Genomic DNA, 19880 nt, shown 5'->3' with positions numbered 1-19880 from the left:
TTAGCATCGATGCTGGAGAACAAGACACATTTGCGTGTCTAAACCGTTAAAAATGTAGAATTTTGAAGATGTCGCCACTTCTGGGGGATGATTGGATGAACTGATCGAAATCAAGTTAAGGCTCTCAAAATGCGACTTCAAAGCAAACCGAAGTACTCATTCCTGATCAAAAACACAAATTTATGCTCATGCTAGTCAAAAAAACTTGCTTTCTGTATAGATATAAGGGTTACGGCTGTTAAAATTCAAAGTTTTGAATATGGACCACATTATTGTAAGGAGTTTTTTCAAAATGCGGTGCGCCTTGCAGTGGAAATTCATGGAAACGTGGTGCAGTTGATGATATGGTATCACTAGTGCTTGCAGAGTTGACTCAACAAGCTGCCTCTGAAAATAGATGGCAATTGCTGTGTGTGTGTGTGTGTGTGTGTGTGTTTTATGTCTGATATCAGTGGCATATTGAAATTTGAACAACAAATTTACCGATAATTGATTTCTTTATAAGGCGATCACAGGAACACAACTTTTTTCCCCTTTCAAATTAAGAGCAAATTCATTAGAACAGGAAGCTCCTTATTGCTAAAGTCAGTCATAGTTAATGACTCCTTTGCAACATGTTGTATGCTGTTATTTTGTAAAGTTTTATATATACGCACATTGTCATAAATGACGAAATTTGGAGTAAAATTGAGCTTCTGGAGTTTCTGAATGATACACCTACTAAGAAACCGCTAGAAATGTGTTTCATGAGCCAAAAAGTCCCAAAAATCCTTGGTTACACACACACACACACACACACACACACACACACACACACACATATATATATGGCCCATTTTACAGCAAAACTACATGTAAAGGCACAAAGTAGAACAAGGCAGGAAGACTTTCTGCAAGCCGAAGAGACAATCAGTCAGAAAGAGAACGACTTAACCCGGCTTTACGCGGGCCGTGTCAAGCCTTATGACTGTTACCCAAAAAGGGTATCAACATTTGCATGCGTCCTCTTTCTGGACGCGAGGAAAAGTTACGAGCTTCGGTGATTTCCTAAAGTGGAGACCTTGGGAAAAGGTTCTTCAAAAAAGATTTCTGGCAGATCTAATCAGGTTTAAATGTCCACTCCCTTGAAAAGAATGATGATTTTTATTGATTTTTTTTTTTTTTTTGCTCCCTATTCTTCCAATGAGTAATTGCTGTGATCATACACTGAATGTTTACAGGACCGAATGGAGCGACAATGCTTCGTTGTTATTTTGTATCATTGGATGCGATCTGAGGTAGTGCTTAATGATTACACCGTATTTACCTTTCTGCCTCACTGATATCGCTTTGCCTTTGGCTGTAAACAACACGCATGATCGATGACTTTGCGTGTTGAATCAACACAACTGAAATGGACACTTTGTTGTTGTTGGAGGCTTGGGATGCAGCGGGAAAATTATTTTTGCAATTTGCGGTTTTTAGAGACGACTACCTACTGAACTAACAGGACCTTTTGCATGAATAAAAACTCATGCCTTCCAATCACAATAATAGCTTAACTCCCATTCGCCAATGGCAAGGGGTCTCCGTGAAATTAAGTTCTTTTAACGTTTTAAGTTACAATAACAATAACAAAATTCAAAAACTGACTGAACGTATTTGTTTAATGAACATATATTTTCTGGAAAATATTTTTTGCATGTTTGTTTTCCGTATTTTCCACACTATAAGGCGCACTCTCAATTAATGACATATTTTAAAACTTTTTCCATATATAAGGCGCACCCTCAATTAATGACATACTTTTTCAATCACAATATAATAATGCTCAAAGTAATAACAATAATAACTCTAAACTCTCAATAGCATAAGTCAATGTCAATATGACCAACTTTGTTCAACTGTAAACACATAAAAGAAACAGGTAAAGCTTACTTTATCAGTTCATTTCCCATCTACGAATCCCAATCTCAATATTGATCCATTAATAAGACACACCGGATTATAAGGCGCACCCTAAATTAATGACATATTTTCAAACTTTTTCCATATATAAGGCGCACCAGATTATAAGGCGCACCCTCAATTAATGACATATTTGAAAACCTTGTCCATATATAAGGTGCACCGGGTTATAAGGCGCACCCTTAATCAATGACATATTTTGAAACTTTTTCAATCACAATATAGTAATACTCAAAGTAATAACAGTAATAAATCAAAATAATAACTCTAAACTCTGAATAGCATAATAACTCAATGTCAATATGAGCAACCTTGTTCAACTGTAAATACACAAAAGAAACAGGTAAAGCTTACTTTATTGGTTAATTCCCCATCTACCAATCCCAATCTCAATATTGATCCACATAAGGCGCACCTGATTATAAGGCGCACCATCAGCTTTTGAAAAAAATTAAGGCTTTTATCTGCGCCTTATAGTGCGGAAAATACGGTACTTAAAATCTCAAATACCCTCTGAAGTTCCTTCAATTACCTCCAGCTGTACTAACGCCCCAATTTGAGAACCACTGGTCTACATTATGCCCTACCGTTGCTTTGGCAACCAGTGCATAGTGTACCACGCCCCTCATGCAGTCATGAAAATTCTCCTTACCTGCCACCAAGGTGACCCAATGTTGTATTCAGTATCTTGTATCAGACCTCTCTCCACTTAAAGCCTGTTATCCCCCAAACAAAAACGTGACAGGCCAAGTAATCCCTTATTGACACGTGAAACAATAAGCAAACTGACACCAGCCAACGGAAATAGAAGCAAAGAACAACACGATGTCGGCGGATTGACCTTGTTTACGTTTGTGTGCCATGCAAGGCTGTCATATATCACGCTCATATGTCCGTATGATCCAATTTGTAGTCCAAGGTACAACAATAGCTCGGTGTAATTCGGGGACGTCAGATCCATGCTAATGCTAAAATATTGGGTCACTGCAGCAAAAACCAAGCAGGGCTCAAAAGGATCATCGCATTTCATCAGATATGATTTGGCGCATCCATAAAATTGTACGGTCGGACCTGTCAATCATAACGGGAGACCGGGACAGGTTTATCGACGGCGTTTATAACAGCGTTAACGGTTCCATCCATAAAATGTTTGAAAGTGGTATCAATTTTACAATGCATTTACTGTTGCGGTTGGAGAACTGCACTGCAGTATAATTAGAAGTTCGGTCACATGTCAAGCAAAATCTTTTATAACTATCTATAAATCGCAATTCTTCCAGAAATGAGTGAGAACGATAAACCGAAACGTTACAATAGAGATTCCGAAACATAAAATGTTTAAGAACATTTTTAAATGGTGAATTATTGTACCTATTTATATGAAAAACGCAAAAATGGTATCAACTAGCAAATTGAACAATTTAGAAAGAAATACATATGGTTTCATGGACCTGCAGCATTTCTTGTTTAAATGAAAAGAACCAAACAAAAATGCTAACACACGACGGTAGCGATGCTAATATAAAGCATGATAGCAATGACAATTACAAAAACACCAAAACAGATCAATCAGGGTTTTACAGCTTGCCTTTCAAATACCATTTCATAATTACCATTTCAAATGAGAATTGATGAAATGCTAACATGCTAATAGTTGGTATTCCACCCTATCTCAAGACAGCAGCCTGAGAAAACAAAACATTACGGCACTGAAGGGATTGACATCAATTTGTGTTCAGAAAAGAGACAATTAAGTAACAAAATCAATAAGGAAATGACAAGATTCCCTGCGTTGGAAAATGCTAATCCTCGCTATGCTAACAGCAAAAACTCAGGAGTAATCATCTCCCTTGCGAATCTACACTGTAAATAGTCCCTGTTACAGCTACTGTATATTTATTTCCACACAAACTTTGCGGAGCAAACTTCTAGCCTGGTCTCTTGAGGCATAAACTAAACCGTTGGGATTTAGTGTTCTAGAAAGAAATATAAAAGAACACGGCAGGTTATCTCCTCTCCTATTTCAACATACTGACCGATGTCCTCACCTTCGTCTTCATCACCCGAGAGCCAAGAAATACACGGTGGGATTTCTCTCCATAGTTCAACGGAGACGAGTTGATTTCAGCAACATGTCAGTGATCAAGTGACTCATCCACCTTGAGTCAACAAACTCCCAACGGAGTTTCTTGCATCCATCAAAAGATGCGCTTGACTTACGGGCCTTATGTAACTTGGCGGAAATCCAGCACGCGCGTACGAACCGGGGCGGTCTTCCGAGACCGCTAGACAAACACTCGCAGCCCGACGGAAAGGGGTTACTTTTTTGCGATGACGGGAATGTATAACGTTCCCGCATGGGCGCCACTTTAGAGGGATGAAAATGAATGTGGCGTACGACCTAATTCGGGGAAAAGTGCTTTTAAATATAAACAAACGTGTTTGTTTATAAATGAAAATGTGTTCATTGTGGGGATACGTTGCAGGACGCGTGTTATGTAAAAATTTTGACTGATGAGACCGGGTTTACCCTTCAGGCTTTTTAACCACACTTAAAAACTACAAAAAAAAACATTTTAAACGCAATAAAAACATTATCGAGCGTAGGGCGGTCACTAACGAAGCTTTTTCAAATCGATCATCGAGTCTTCTACAGATACGATTTTTTGGAAACCCACCCAAAAATAAATAAATAAAATAAATTTAAAAAATTGCCCATTCTATTGTGATTAGCATGAATGTGCGAGCGTTTAGGGTCAAAAAACAAACTACCATTTTGTTCACATATAGATTTTACATACACATATATTGTGTCTTTATAGTGTCTTTAAGATAATGTTTCAATGATATTACATGAGGTTTAAAGCTTCCTGTTCTTCTTCTTCTTCTCCTAGATGAGTGGACTGAGCTGTTTTATGCTTGATTGATTGGGTAAAATTTTAACACTTAATACTGAGCCATTATCGAGATGTAGTGAGATGTTACATCACAGGTGTCGAATTCCAGTCCTTGCACCTGGTATCCTGCGAGATTTCTAACCTTCTCTCTCAAACACACTTGATACAAATGATCGGATCATTTTCAAGATCCTGCAAAGCTTAGTAATGAGCTAATCATTTGAATCAGGTGTGTTGAGGAGAGAAAACTGGAAAACATTCAGGATACCGGCCCTCTAGGCCCGGAGTTAAGTGTTATATTCTCGGAAAATACTGCCTTAAAGCTTTTTCGGAAGTTCTTATCTTATGTTTTTGGGAAGCTCTATGTAATATTGTTTTTAATAAAAGTCTGATACCTACCCGACTTGGTCAACTTTCTCCCCCAGCTCAATATGAAACATATGAAAAATACTTTGCATGCTAACCACTAGTACACATTTCTAACTTTAGAAGCTAAAACAATCAAAATATATTAGCTCCTTAATTCCATTGAGTCTATTTTTTCTAAAAATAATTCCATCGACCGTGACTGCTGAGAAAAAGCAGCGGTGGCCTGACACTTTCACACAAAATATCGCACTGAGGCATTTTTTGCCAAAGTGCATCGGACAAATCCACCAAAGAGCAAATTTGAAAGGACGCTTCTGTTTCCGCCTAGATGCTCAAAGGGCCTTTGGTTCTGCAAAAAAAAAGCATCCAAGGGACTCTCACCATTAATTGACATGAGAGAGCGTAGGTGATGATGTAAGAGATGTCTAGCCCACCCCCCGAGGCTCGTTGGATTTCTTCGAATGAATTCCGCTTCCTCCATTACGTAATCACATCTTTCACTTTAGTAGGGCATTGTAAGGTCACAAAAACATTTTTTGCCAGTAGCCCGACAAAGAGCATTCTCACAATAATAAATGGCCAAGGTTAATGCACCATCAAAAGCATCAATAATTAAACTCCTGGAATTTTTTTTCCAAGGTTGCTTGGGGGTTTGAAATACAATCAATTGTCGTCATGTGAGGATTTGTGAAATATTTTTGAATGATTAAATGAGAAGGACGTGATTAGATGTTGTTATATCACTGTCGCATGTCATTGGTTCTACTGAGATATTAAACATGCTGAATTAACTTTCTTATACCTGATTGTGTGTTAAAGATTTGCACATTCGATTATAAAGATACTATTCAGAGTATGTACTGTATTGCGAAATCAGAAAAACAAAATTAAATGTAAAAAAACAAAAACATTCAATTATAAAGGTACAATTAAGAGCATGTACTGTATTGCGAAATCAGAAATCTTTACCACTACAAAATGAATTTATTACTAAATTAATGACTAGGTAGGGACTTGTTTTTGAATGGCTTAAAAAGAACAGTAAAAATATGTCTTTAGGATTGAAATGTTTGCCTACTTAACGCCTGACTAATCCAGTGCTTAAGTAAACATTCTTAGAACTCATACATAGTATTTCATCAGCCATTTTTGTTACCTTTAACTAAGCAGACTTCAAAAGCTAACCCTGGATGTTATTATTATTTTTTTTGCCCCTTATCCACGAGGCCCACCCAAAACGAAGAACTCTCCGCCGCATTCATCTCCCATCTCAAGTAAAACCAAGGTCATCCCAGGCGGGCCATTCCAAACACTTGTTAGAGTTCACTCGCAGCGCCACGCTCCATTTGTATTCCCTGAAAACAACCGCTGCAGACGTGGGCTGATTGTTAGATAGCGTAGCCCACAGCAGGTGGAAACCGGGCCTGTTCTCGCAGCTGGTGTAGCGTTGGTGCGCGCATGCCGCCAGGACGCCAAAAGCAACCCCACTGTTCCAGAGAAAACTTGCACATATGCGAGTATGAAAAGCTTTTTCCACAAGTGCGTGTTTACTGCCAGGACGAAACGATGTCAGATAGAGAATAAAGTGGGGTATGATTTACATATCTATTAGAGCTGAAACGAGTCCTCAAGAAATTAAGAAAAAAACGCTCAGGGCATTTTTTTCTTATCAACAATTGTTAATTCTCTGGATGGCAGTAAAACATGCCAGGAACAAGGTGAGAAGGCCAACTTCAAAATAAAACGTACTTTACTAAATATATGGACACAAATGCCTCGGTATGCTTTTATTTTGAAGTTGTTCCTGGCGGCGTGTCATGGCATAACGGCTTGACTATTCTATTCCAGCTGTTGATCACCACTCTCGTTACGAACAACACAATGACATTTAATGGCGGATTCGGGGCGTGAATGAATGAATTTCAATGACATTTACATCAAGGGCGGCTTGATGGCGCAGTGAATGGGAAAGGACCAGAGTTCAAATCCACCTGGCTCTGGGCTTCCTGTAGGGTTTGCATGTTCTCCCCAAGCCTGCGTGGGCTTCCTCCCACACTCCAAAAATATGCATGGTAGGTATATTGTATACATAGGGGGAAAAGAGGGAAAAAATGCCTTGATTTATGTCAGGCGTTGGGAACTCCGGTCCTACAGAGCCAATATCTTGCACGTATTCAATATCTTCCTTCTATAACACACCTGATTCAATTGTCAGGATCGTTATCAGGCTTCTGCAAAGCTTGCTGATGAGTTGATGATTTGAATTAGGTTTGACGTCGAAGACAGACATCAAAAACATGCAGGGTGCCTACGTCTGATCTAGGCCCTTAAGGTGTTTATCCGTTTCGATTAAAAACAGCTTTGTATGTTAAAAAAATAAATTATCGACTTTTCCGCACTATAACGCGCACTTTATAATTAGGTGCGCTTTATATATGGATCAATATTGAGATATTGCTGTTGTTGTGTGTTGTTTTAAACATTGTATTTATAAAACCGTTATTTTACTCTATTTATTCTGTTTTTTAACGAAATGCACTAAGGAGTAGCACCCAAATTTTGTTGTATGCTATACAATGACCATAAAGGCAATTCTGATTCTGAATCTGATTCTGATTCATATTGACATTGAGTTATTGCGCTATTGAGAGTTTAGAGTTATTATTTGAGTTATTATTGGTATTACTTTGAGTATTACTATATTGTAATTGAAAAAGTTTGAAAATATGTCATTAATTGAGGGTGCGCCTTATAATCCGGTGCGCCTTATATATGAAAAAAGTTTGAAATTATGTCATTAATTGAGGGTGCGCCTTATAATCCGGTGCGCCTTATTGTACTTATTGTACTTATTGCCTTATTCTATTGTCAAACTCAAGGCCCCGGGGCCAAATCCGGCCCACCACGTCATTTTATGCGGCCCGCGAAAGCAAATCATGTAAGTTTCCATGACCCTTGCTAAACTCTAGCTTGTCGTGTATAATGAAAAATAAAGTTGAGATTTTTTGTTTTGTTCTGTTACAGTAATATAAACAATAAATGAACAAACTAGAACGCTTTACTTCTGATTTCAAAACAACTAAGCCATCAATTTGTTGTGTACAGGAATAATACTATGAGATCATTTAAAATCGACTTGGTTTCCTCAACATATCGGCCCAATGAAGGAAGTTCTCGCTACAAAATGGCCCGCGACAAAAACGAGTTTGACACCCCTGCCTTATAGTGTGGAAAATACGGTAATTTAAAAAAAAACGAAGCAAGAACTGTGGTACACGATCAGGGTCTGCTACAACCTGAATAACTTTGACCTTATTTATCTTTGACATGGACATTGTTTACAAACATTGTGTGGCCGCACCTTAGACCTGAGGCACCTAAACGAAGTCACGTTTGGAGTGAGACATTCCGCAGACTGGGGAGGGTAAAAAAAAAAAAACAATCCCTTGCAGACCTGACATCATCAGTCCTCTCAGCATGACCAACACACTCCACTTGTTCTTGGACAAGCAGCACCGCAAGGCCAGCGGACCTCAAGATAGCGGGAAGCCCAGATAGCACGTGCCACTTGCTTTCAACCGCACGGCGAGAAATAAGGTTAAATGGTTTGAACTCCACCATACAGGAGCCCCTTCTTCTATTTTTATTTGCAGTGTCGACAGCCTCGTTTCTGAGATGTGAAGCAGAGACCTTCTCGGAAAGGGTTATAAAAATGTAACCGGAGGAGTTCGACAATGCAACCGTTGCGTTGCTTTTTTTTTTTTTTTTTTGGCACGGTTTTTAAAAATTGGACACAGCTGTTTCTTCGCAAACCCTTCCCCGGACCAACTTACGAGAAGTGAATCAGGGAGAAAACGCCGATCGCAGATGACCCGATGGCTCGTTTTCTTTCATCCGCAACATCCCTTGAGGGAGATTTCTTTGTGACTAACCAGCACGGCGTTTACAATCTAACCTAATCTCCCGCAATCTTTTTCCACAAAGCTATTTGGTTGGGCGCGAGGAAGGTGGGAACAGCTGTTAAGATGTACGTAGCATCAGACATACGTGTGTTTTCTAGTGAAAAAACAAGGTAATAGTAAAACGTGAGCTCACCGAGAAGCTGGACACCTCTGGTCTTTCCGTAGACGTCAACGAGAACCCACAGCGGCAGATAAGAGCTCACCTTCCTGAATAACCGTCTGGGGGTGCTTTCATTGATTCGGTAGAGCACCCGACCCTTTTTGGTGACCCAGAAAGAGATGACGGTCCCGCTGCTGAGAAGTTCCTCCGGCAAGGGTTTAACCCAGTAGCCGCTCTTTGACACCAGATCTGGACACGAATACGGCGGCAAGGTTTGGGAGTTCATCCACGATGGGTCTTTGATGGTAAAACCAATGCGAAGAGCACCTTGCCAGACTTGGTGGATACCCGTGATCTGGGGGGGTACATTCAAGAACGGAGGGTTATAAAGCTAGTGTGTGAAGCAATTCGATAATTTGATGACTGTATTTTAAGACAAGATGTCAATGAGCGAGAATCTAAACCCTCAACAAGCCTGAAAGAAGAATGCGTATCGAATTACCTGCACCTCAAATGTTTCGAACATTTTGCTTTAGCTCTACAAAACAGCATTCCTCAACCGGCAAGTTCTATTCTGCCCTCTGTTTTCGAGACATACATGGCCTGATAGCTGATGTGGAAACTTTAGTTGAGCCCTCTCTTTGGCCAACGCAAATACAAAAGTGTGAAATCACAAGATGAGAGAAAAGAGGTGAGAAGGCGAGTAGGTGTGAAGGAGGACTTTCGTTCATCATCACATGATGCTGTCTATTCTAACACTGCGGCGGAAAAACATGAACAAGCAAATACTGCTTGTTATAGTTAAATGATGGATGTCTTGTTTCAGGTTCATAGATGGATGGATGGATAGATAGATAGATAGATAGATAGATAGATAGATAGATAGATAGATAGATAGATAGATAGATAGATAGGCAGACAGACAGACAGATGTTTAGCTAGCTTGCTAGCTAGCTAGCTAAGCATGATAGATAAGATATAGATGTTTAGCTAGCTTGCTAGCAAGCTAGCGAAGCATGATAGATAGATAGATAGATAGATAGATAGATAGATAGATAGATAGATAGATAGAGAGATAGAGAGATAGAGAGATAGATAGATAGATAGATAGATAGATAGATAGATAGATAGATAGATAGATAGATAGATAGATAGATAGATAGATAGATAGATAGATAGATAGATAGATAGATAGATAGATAGATAGATAGGAATGACCGATTTATGGATGATGGGTTTAATGATGGGAAAATGACTAAATAGAAACATGGACATGGTAATATGATTGGAGAAATTGATAGTTAAATTTATACATGGGACATTATGATGAAGGCTTAACACAATTTTAACGATGGATGAACAGGACAATGGATTAACATATATGGACTCGAGGGGTTTGAATGGATAATTTGATAAACGGGACATGACGTTGAAGAGGATGATGAATGGAATAAAAGACGGATGTTGATAAATGCATGAACGGGGATACATGGGCGGACTGGTTGGTGGATGGGTAGATTGACAGATGGGACCCGATGGATCGCCAAATAAATGATTAAAAATGGATGACTGATAGAGGAACGATTGATTATAATGGGCGGGCTAGTAAATACTTAAACACGTTGATGGATGGACGGATAAAAGATGGTCAAACACTCATCTCCGAGAAGCAATAAAGTATCTATCTCACCTTCAGCCGGACCACCTCGTTGACCGCCACGCATCTATTGCTGAAAACGATGGCGTTGCAGAAGCTTCCTCTCCTGCTAACGATCTTCTGCGACTCGCCCATGATGATCTGCGAGCCCTTCGCCGTCGGATGGAAAAACAATGGCGGCTGACAGGCCGGCATCTGTCCGTGCTTGGTCGGCAAAGTCAAGGTGGGACCGGGGCGGTGAGTCGGCTTGTGGTGGTGCTGGTGGTGCTGTGAGTTCGAAGGCAGGGCCGTGATGGGAACCGAGTAGTCACGGGCGTGCTTGTGGTGAACTGAGGCACAATGAACCGCCGAACACTCACTGGAGTGATTGAAGTGATTTGAGGAAGATGGAATAGCTGAGACGGGAACAGATCCAAACATGGCATCTGTAACACATAATTATTGGTTGATCAATACCTGTGTGACTCAATTATTTTTCGCAAAGCCCTTCCAAGGAAATTGGAAACATTTCACAGCCCCCTACTCGCTGCAGTGACTATAAATGTGATAATTATCTATGAAAACTAAAAACGGTTTATACTGGTCACGGCTTATTCTGAATCTGAAAAAAAAATGCTTTAAGTGCATCAAAGGGGCCTAAAATAAAAGAATCCGTATTTAAGAGCTGGTCGCATATACAAGTTGCTTCCAATTGAGCTTATTTGTCTCTGAAAACGAAACCAAAACAAACAAAAAGTCCAATTATAGAACGTGACTAAGGTCTTACTTATGTCAATCGAGACGCTTTCAAATTCTATTGCGATGACGCTTTGCATTGTGATTTCTTTGATGCTTTTGACAAGGTGACAAAGTTGTCATTGTGTCAACGCGCCCAAAACGCATCGGAGCCACATTCAGAAGACGTCTGAAGCAGGAAGTCAAATGTTTGACGTCAAAACGCTTCCTCGTGTTTTGAGGCTTAAGCGCACTATTCTCGCTTTGCTTTGCTTGACCTTGCAACGTCAAGAGGTTTGCACCCCGGAGACAAATTATCAATCAAGCCGAGACAGCCGGGATGGGTAAAGGCTGATTGGGTGCTACTTCAGACATATCACCGTTTCTATTCCAAGAGTGTCACGCGGCGGTTTAACACGTGCGATTCGGACAGTCGACATTTAATCTCCATTAAACTCATTGGCCAAGAATCACAATCAACTGCATTTCGAGCTCTCTTTGCACGCAATTTCTTCTCTGCTGAACAAGGCTCAATTGTCCTGGTCCAAACCGTGATGAATGCTTGAACCATACGGCACGTGTGATGTCATGTAATACGTCATGTCTAGAGGGAAAAAAAAACAGGATTGTGTCCAGAGGAACACAATATTCATTCTGGTTTTAATTTCCCGGATTGTTCTTAATATCTTGTTGATTAAAAGTTGGTTAGGTGCGTTTCTGTTGATGGAAACGCAAGCATTTTGAAAGCATTATCTTTATCGGTGTCATCCTTCTAAATTAGCGACTTTTTGGGGTATTTAAATGGGGACTTGAATGCAGTTTTTGAGTAGTGTTGTGTTGATTTCAAAGCGGTGCGTGGGAACTCAAACAAGTCGGCGTTTTTTTTTTGGGACTTTCAAGATTCAAAATTATTGTCAGCTTCCTTGTTGATTTCTTTCAATGGTTTCCTTTTGATGTAACGTTCCAAGATTTGGACAAAATAGCGCACATGGGTTTAAAGACAAATATCAATCAATTTGCCACGAAAACATTCACTCGTTCAATCCCAAAGACGTGTTTTTACGTATCTTTCATAAGTCTAGTCTTCTTTTCTGCCTATCTGATTTTCGAGTGTGCAGATGAACCTTAGGAGGTTTTCGGTGTTATCTCATCAGGTTTAACTCTTAGGCTTCATTTTCGGGGCGCACATAATCAACTCCCCTTGTTTAGGACACACTGAGCTGGAAATGGACTTGAAAATGACAAACACGCAGGTTGGACCCAAAAAGAGATTGATGGGCCCTTGTGTGGGACGAGATCAAGAAAACCCTGAGAGGGATTTGTTATGTGCAGTTTTGGGTTCCAGGGCGATGAGAGGGCAGCCAAGAATTTCCAACGTGGAACCGATATCACTACTCAACAAACAGCACGCCCTCGGGGTGAAATTTGGCAAGGATAGAGTCCAGTTTTATGTCTGCTTCCAGATCCGATTGGCGGTGTACAGACAAAAACATTCCTCGTTCAATTGAATAAAAGTAGGTCAATATCGCGGCAAAGTGCCCTTGGTGTCCTCATCAGAATCATTCAAGCCTTGGTGATGATGTAGAATCATAATGAAAATTTGAGGGCGAATCATACGCGGTCATATTTGCAAACATAGCCGTTTGAAGATTCAAAAATGAGCACTTTCATTGGCTGGACTTGATATTGGATTTATGGTCACTAAGTTAATTGACAAAAATTTTTATGCGTCCAACCTGATATCGTGGGGTAGCTGCCCCTGTTAGAAAAACATATTTTTCGAGGTATTTCCATCAATATTTTTATTTCTTGCTTAGTGGGCCCGATTGAATGCTATGAAAACTTTATTTTTAGCCAGTTATGAGCATTTCATTTACATAATATGATGTGTTTTTATGATATAATATCTGTTAGGCAATTTGCTTTTTTTAAGCATGTTATGAACTTTTTTTGACATGTACTATATTAATTGACATATCTGTTACACAATATGCATTATTAAGTATATTTTTATTTCTTGCTTAGTGGGCCCGATTGAATGCTATGAAAACGTTATTTTTAGCCAGTTATGAGCATTTCATTTACATAATATGATGTGTATTTATGATATGCTATCTGTTAGGCAATTTGCTTTTTTTAAGCATGTTATGAACTTTTTTTGACATGTACTATATTAATTGTCATATCTGTTACACAATATGCATTATTAAGTAGAGGCATGCTGATTGATAGGTAGCTTGTTAGCTTAATTAAAAATGCAGAGAAAAAAATGTTGATGTAAAATTCAGTTCACAGATAGGCAAATGTAGAAACTTACATAAAAATATTTAAAAAAAAGGGAAGAAAAACATGTTGACACGTTTATGCAGGATACAAAAAAAAAGTACAAATGACGCTAAGCAGTTCAAGAATATAAAGTAACAAGGCGGACCTCGCAATTAGTAGTGAGGACCACTTTGTACCAGATTGCATCCTATTATGAGATGTTATGATCCTCATAAAGCCAAGACGGAAACATCAAAACGAAAATAAAAAAAAATAAAATAAACGCAAACGAAACTTTTCATGCAGGCAATATGAGAACGAATGTTTTTCTTTTTGCGGCAAAGTAAGAACTTGCATTTCAGGAACGTTTTATTTGCAAAGCAATCGTCATGTGATATTCCAAAGTAGCCCGGAGGACGTTCAAACTAGCCCAACAGCTTCTTAATTAAATCGTCACAAAGACTGTACAAAGAACCATAACATTAAAAAAAAATGCTAACAATAATTGTACTGGATGCGATTTTTAAAAATGTTTTAGACTTACGATCGTGTCTGGAGACTTGCCCCCCCATGTTGCTGCTGCCGGATGCAAGAAGCGTTCACGGTCCTCTCCGATGGGAATTTAGCGGCGCATCCACGACAATCGCGTTCCAAAGCGCGTCCTTGAACGCCTCATCACCCACGCACGCATGCACGAGTCGTGTTTTCAAGGCGAGCGTGTGCGACGCGTGCTCCAGATGCTGCTGCACGTAGTGTTGACTAGACACACACACACACACACACACACGATAATCTTAAATAGGCTCCCGAGAGGAGTGCACATGCTCCACGCGTGCATCATTTGCATAAAAGGTGCGAGTGGAGGCGGAGCCCGGTGGGAAGATCCGTTCACAATTTTCTCCATGCAATGTTCTTCAAATGACAAAAAACATTTCAAATCGATTTGAGTGTATTTTAAAACAGGTGCCCATCTGTAAAAGTTGATAACTCTCGGGAGGCAACAGGTGGTTGTAAAAATCCTGGACGTTATTTTAGGCATGTTGAAGTTTATATTAAGTTCTATTTTTTATCTTACACACGCTGTATTCAACAAAAAAATGTGACTTGGGAGGTTCCAAATCAGGAAAAGATTCATGGGCTTGCTGGTGCCTATCCCAGCATAGTATATATTAGTAAACTGAGGGAACAAATGAATAAATTGAGAATACAGATGAATATTATAGGACAAAATGCGTGGGTGTCAAAATGTATATTAAATGGTTGTGTGTGTCCCTCCAAACAATTAAAAGTTGAAGGCAATTTGCAAGTTTGTTATTTTAGTCAGAAACTGGGAAGTCAAATCAGAATTTCGCGGGCCACATAAAATGATGTGGTGGGCCGGATCTGGCCCCCGGGCCTTGACTTTGACACCCGTGTACTAAGGGAACACATTAGTTAATTGATAGAACAAACTAGTACATTGAGGGTAGAGATTAGTAAATTGAGGGTGTAACAGATTTGTAAATTGAGGGAACAGGTTAATAAATTGAGGGCACAGGGTTATTCAAATAAGGGAACAGATTAGTAAATTTAGGCAACAAATTAATGAATTGAGGGCACAGATTAGTAAAGTGAGGGTAAAAATTAGCACACAGATGAATAAACTGAAGGAACAGATTAAAATGAGGGCGCAGATGAGTAAACCGAGGATCAAAATTAATAAACTGAGCGCACAGATGAATAAACTGCGGGAACAGATTAGTAGAGTGAGGGATCAGATTTAAAAAATTGAGGGTACGGGAGCAGATTAAAAAACTGAAAGTGCAGATTAATAATTTTAGGGAATAGATCGGTAAATTGGGGGAACAAATGAATCATTTGAGGGTGCAGATTAGTAATTTGAGGGCACAAAGTAATAATCTGAAGTCAAATAAAAAACCGAGGGAACGGATTAATAAACTGAGTAGTGAACTGTGGGAACAGATTAGTAAATTTAGGCAACAGGTTAATAAAATGACAGCACATATTAGTAAACTCAGAGAAGCGATCAGTAGATTGAGGGAACAAATTAATAACTTGATGTCGCAGATTAGTAAACTGAGTTCATGGATGAATAAAGTGAGGACGCAGATTCGTAAACTAAGGGAACGGATTAGTAAATTGAGGGAAGGGATTCATAATAAATAATAAACTGAGGCTCCATAGGAAACCGCGTTAGTAAACCGAGGGTACATATTAGCAAACTGAGGGTATATATTAGTAACCTGAGAGAAGAATTTAGCAAATATTTTTTGTTGGCATACCACAGAAATTGAATTTGATGTGGCAGTGAACACATGCTTGATACCGGCCCTCCGATAACCGCTGACCTGGATCAGTCTCGAAAATTGCCCGTCCATAACTCCACCGAGTGTTTCTTCACATGACGGGGGCTAAAAACACTGATGTGTTATGACAGACGGCGCACGATGGACTTGCGGTGATGACTGCGCGCGGACGTGATCGGCTTCGGGCCGACGGTGGCTGGAAATCAAATCAACGCGCTCCAGATGAAAAGTTTGCAAGGTAGTGTTGATTGCGCTCCGCGGTTTACAGCCTCAGTAAAACCTGCGGGAAAAAAAACGTTGATTTCCGAAGACATTTAACGCCTTGTTCACGGTCGGTGCGATGGTACTCGCCCCCCGCGGGCTCCTTGCAGGAATCTGCCTCGTGGCCTTGGCGATTACATAACTTGCGTGGGTAGCCAGGGCCGTAAAATAAGGTGCCGTCTCAATCCGAACTGATTGCGGCTAGCATGAAGCGGGAGGAAATCGGTTTGGTGTTCGTATATGACAGCGGGTGTGTTACACTATGTTTGGACTAGCGTGGCCCGCATCTTCGTCAAAGAATCAGTACATAGTATCTCTACGACAGCATCAATTGAAAGTTTAAAGTTTAAAACCCCAACTAGCAATCAAGAAATGTGGATTTTGACATTTGATAAGAACACTAGCTTAGCTCGGGATCAGACAATCTGCCTTGTGAATAATCGGTATCGGCAACATAAAACCCCAATCGAAAAACTCGTAATAAAAAAGTAGGGCACAGCCCATATGGATGTTTTGAGGCTGATGATTTTTTTTCTGAAAGAATACATAGTATTGTTGGGGAAATTGCCAGCCGATTTCAGGCATTTTGACGCCTCTTTCAAGGCCGACAGAATATTGTATTTATTGGGTATGTAGACGTGATGGGACCATATGAAAGACTGGATCCCATTCTTTACTTGGAAAAAGAAAGTAAGCCTCTGCCTTATTCTGTTATTTAGTAATCACTGTTTAAAAATAGGTCATTTTATTGACACCAAGCAATTTTGGACAAAAGGAGGAAAATCCTCGCACGGATAAACTTTGACAAATATTTTTTGTAGCATAATATATATATATATATATATATATATATATATATATATATATATATATATATATATATATATATATATATATATATATACACATATACACATACACACACACACACACACACACACAAGTTTATTGTATTATTTTTGGTTAATAAATACTGGCATCAGTGTTATTTATGTGCAACTTCTGTAAATAGAGTTTTAAAAGGTGAAAACTAGTTAAAATAATTGGCAAATATCACCTGTTATTTTTGGCAGTTGTTTTAAAAAAGCCATAATCGGCCAATAGATTAAACAGGGTCCATTTTTTTCTTCTTTACATCAAGAAAAAATACAAGAAAATACCAGGGAGCTGAAATTTCACCCTGATGGTGACAACATGTCAACGTTCGACATGTTACAACCATTTAGTTATCGCACTACCAGGATTATGCCATACCTTAGCTCAAATACTCCAAGGAAAAAAAAGGCCCAAAATGGTCAAAATACCACAAAAGGGTTAAATATTCCAACTTGGAAGACGACTGAGTGAGCCGGACAAACCGGGGATGCACGTGCAAGTACATGATGATCGAAACAATAGAGGAACGCCTCTCCATCAAGGCGCTGCAGTTGGAATTTGTGACCCACAACCGTATATCAACAACGGTTATTCTAGACCACACTTGGCAGAAAAATCAGTTGTACAAGTTTTGCCATTGCCAACAACAGGTCTCACGTGTATTGTCATGTTTGTTGCAATTCCTGCAAACCCACGAGACTGAGGAACGTTCGAAAAATCCCCAAAAGTTCAACAACAACAACCCTTATTGTCAAACAGAAGCCACTGCCCCACCCACTGTCAATAACTTTAAAGAACGACTATTTTAAACATGTAAACACCCACTCCGGGCTCAAATTTCACGCCAATTTCCATGTTGAAAAGCCTGCAAGCTCTCTCTGAAAGGTTTGAACACGCCGTGGGCAACGTGCCACACCTCCTGCAAGTGTGGATTATTTGTGGCGAGGTGCGTGGCGCTGCAGCAGCTGCCTAGCGGGGTGGGGTTTGGCTGGGGGACGGGGTCTTGTGCCACCATCTTGACAGCTGGTCAGAATGTATGTGCACATTGAACAAAAAACACTATTGACTTGTGGGAAAATTCCCAAAGTCACACAAGAGCTTCAGATGATATCTACCAAGACGTGGAGCCTATACATGGACGCGAAAACCGCAGGGCGATGAATCGATCGTGTGTTTATCACCAGGGATTGAAAGTGACAATTATTTCATAGGACGTACCCGTATATAAGACGCATCCTTAATTTTAGGGTCAAATTCTGGTATTTTCTATGTTACAGTGTCGCGACAATGTAAAAACTGTAGCAGAACAGATCTCTTCTTTTGTAAATTTTGGTCTTGTGCTCATATCCAAAAGTTGTAGTTAAGATTTCCCACAATGTGATCGGTCAGTGAACACTGTGCCAGTGTAATGTTGAATGCGCCTGAAGCAGTTTTTCCATTTCCTCACGACGCAGCTTGAGTTCATTTTGCCATAAATACCCAAAGTTGCGAACCATTCGTTTTTCACCAAGTTTATAATTGCGTGTACATGACCACAATTAATAGGCGAGTTAAACGGAATACATTTCTGTGTTGTGGTGCGCACAGCTTCACACCTTGCCGCTCTTAATTGAATCAAGTGGAAACATAACCTTTACATGATCTTCTCCATTCTTAGGAGTATTCCATCGTGCAAACAAGGATGGATTCGGACGTTGGTTCAGTCTGCTTGCTTCTTTTATTAAAACACTTTTGTTACGGCCTCAGCTAACACGAGCTGCTGCTAGGTGGAACAGGCACAGGCTGCTAAAAGCTAACTGATTTCCGCCCTCTAGCTTGTCCCGTTACGGTATTTCTTATCAGTAAAAATACGGTTGGTATAAAAATGTGTGTCAAAACTCGGCTTGTGTGGGTGACAGATCAAGCTTCCTCTAATGGCGTCCAATGAAAAATTTTATGTTACCGTTTACATTACCTTCATTTTTAGGGTAAAAAAATGTGTCTTATATTTTTGGAAATTATGGTATTTATTTTATGGCAGAGACACTGAACCAAATGAGGCCTTTTTTTGCATGTGAAAGCCTTGAAATGATCAACTTTGACTTTGGTAAATGCAACCCCCCCCAAATTTTCGTGAAAATATGTTTTATGCGCTAGTCCAAACATAGCATTCTGTGGATGTGGATGGAAAAAAACAAAAACCAAAACTTCTTTTTATCCACTTTCGGTGGCGGCCATTTTGCTCCTTTCTCTAAACCGAAAATGATATCACAGTTGGTCAGGTATCTGTAACGACCATAAACGCCATAAAGATGATGCATGTATTTATCAATAATTTTTTCCATAAACTCTGCCATAAACAATTGCACCCAGTACTTATGCTTGCACGTATAAAAGATCCAGTTTCACTTTAGATTAACATTTCTTCAGAATCATTAACATGCTTAAGGGAAGGGTTACTTGAGGTCAAAGATTTGAGGGTGGAGTAAGTTTGATTTATTAGCATGTTTGATATTTGTATATTCAAATTTTTGTGATCGTGTTTCA

General features: G+C 39.6%; 1 protein-coding gene across 2 annotated transcripts in view; it reads right to left on the bottom strand.

Annotated features, from left to right (window-relative positions):
- LOC148419888 (E3 ubiquitin-protein ligase NEURL1-like) overlaps nucleotides 1-14683 on the bottom strand; it is a 31287-nt gene extending 16604 nt beyond the window's left edge. Inside the window, exons 1-4 of one of the 2 annotated variants that reach the window (XM_088422107.1) lie at nucleotides 14456-14683; nucleotides 11292-11357; nucleotides 10966-11199; nucleotides 9309-9630 (exon numbers count right to left, since the gene is read on the bottom strand). In XM_088422107.1, coding sequence (XP_088278233.1) covers nucleotides 9309-9630; nucleotides 10966-11199; nucleotides 11292-11357 — 622 coding nt within the window. In that variant the 5' untranslated portion in view covers nucleotides 14456-14683. Of the gene's footprint in view, nucleotides 1-9308; nucleotides 9631-10965; nucleotides 11358-14455 lie in introns of both variants that reach the window. The other variant, XM_088422105.1, reaches the window with a different exon arrangement.
- Nucleotides 14684-19880: the final 5197 nt, after the last annotated feature.

This window comes from Hippichthys cyanospilos, chromosome 8 (assembly GCF_059441005.1).
Source record: "Hippichthys cyanospilos isolate Australia breed blue-spotted pipefish chromosome 8, RoL_Hcya_1.0, whole genome shotgun sequence".
In the NCBI taxonomy this organism is placed as follows: domain Eukaryota; kingdom Metazoa; phylum Chordata; class Actinopteri; order Syngnathiformes; family Syngnathidae; genus Hippichthys; species Hippichthys cyanospilos.
Note: the sequence above shows the minus strand (reverse complement) of the source record. Positions and strands in the feature narration are given on the sequence as shown.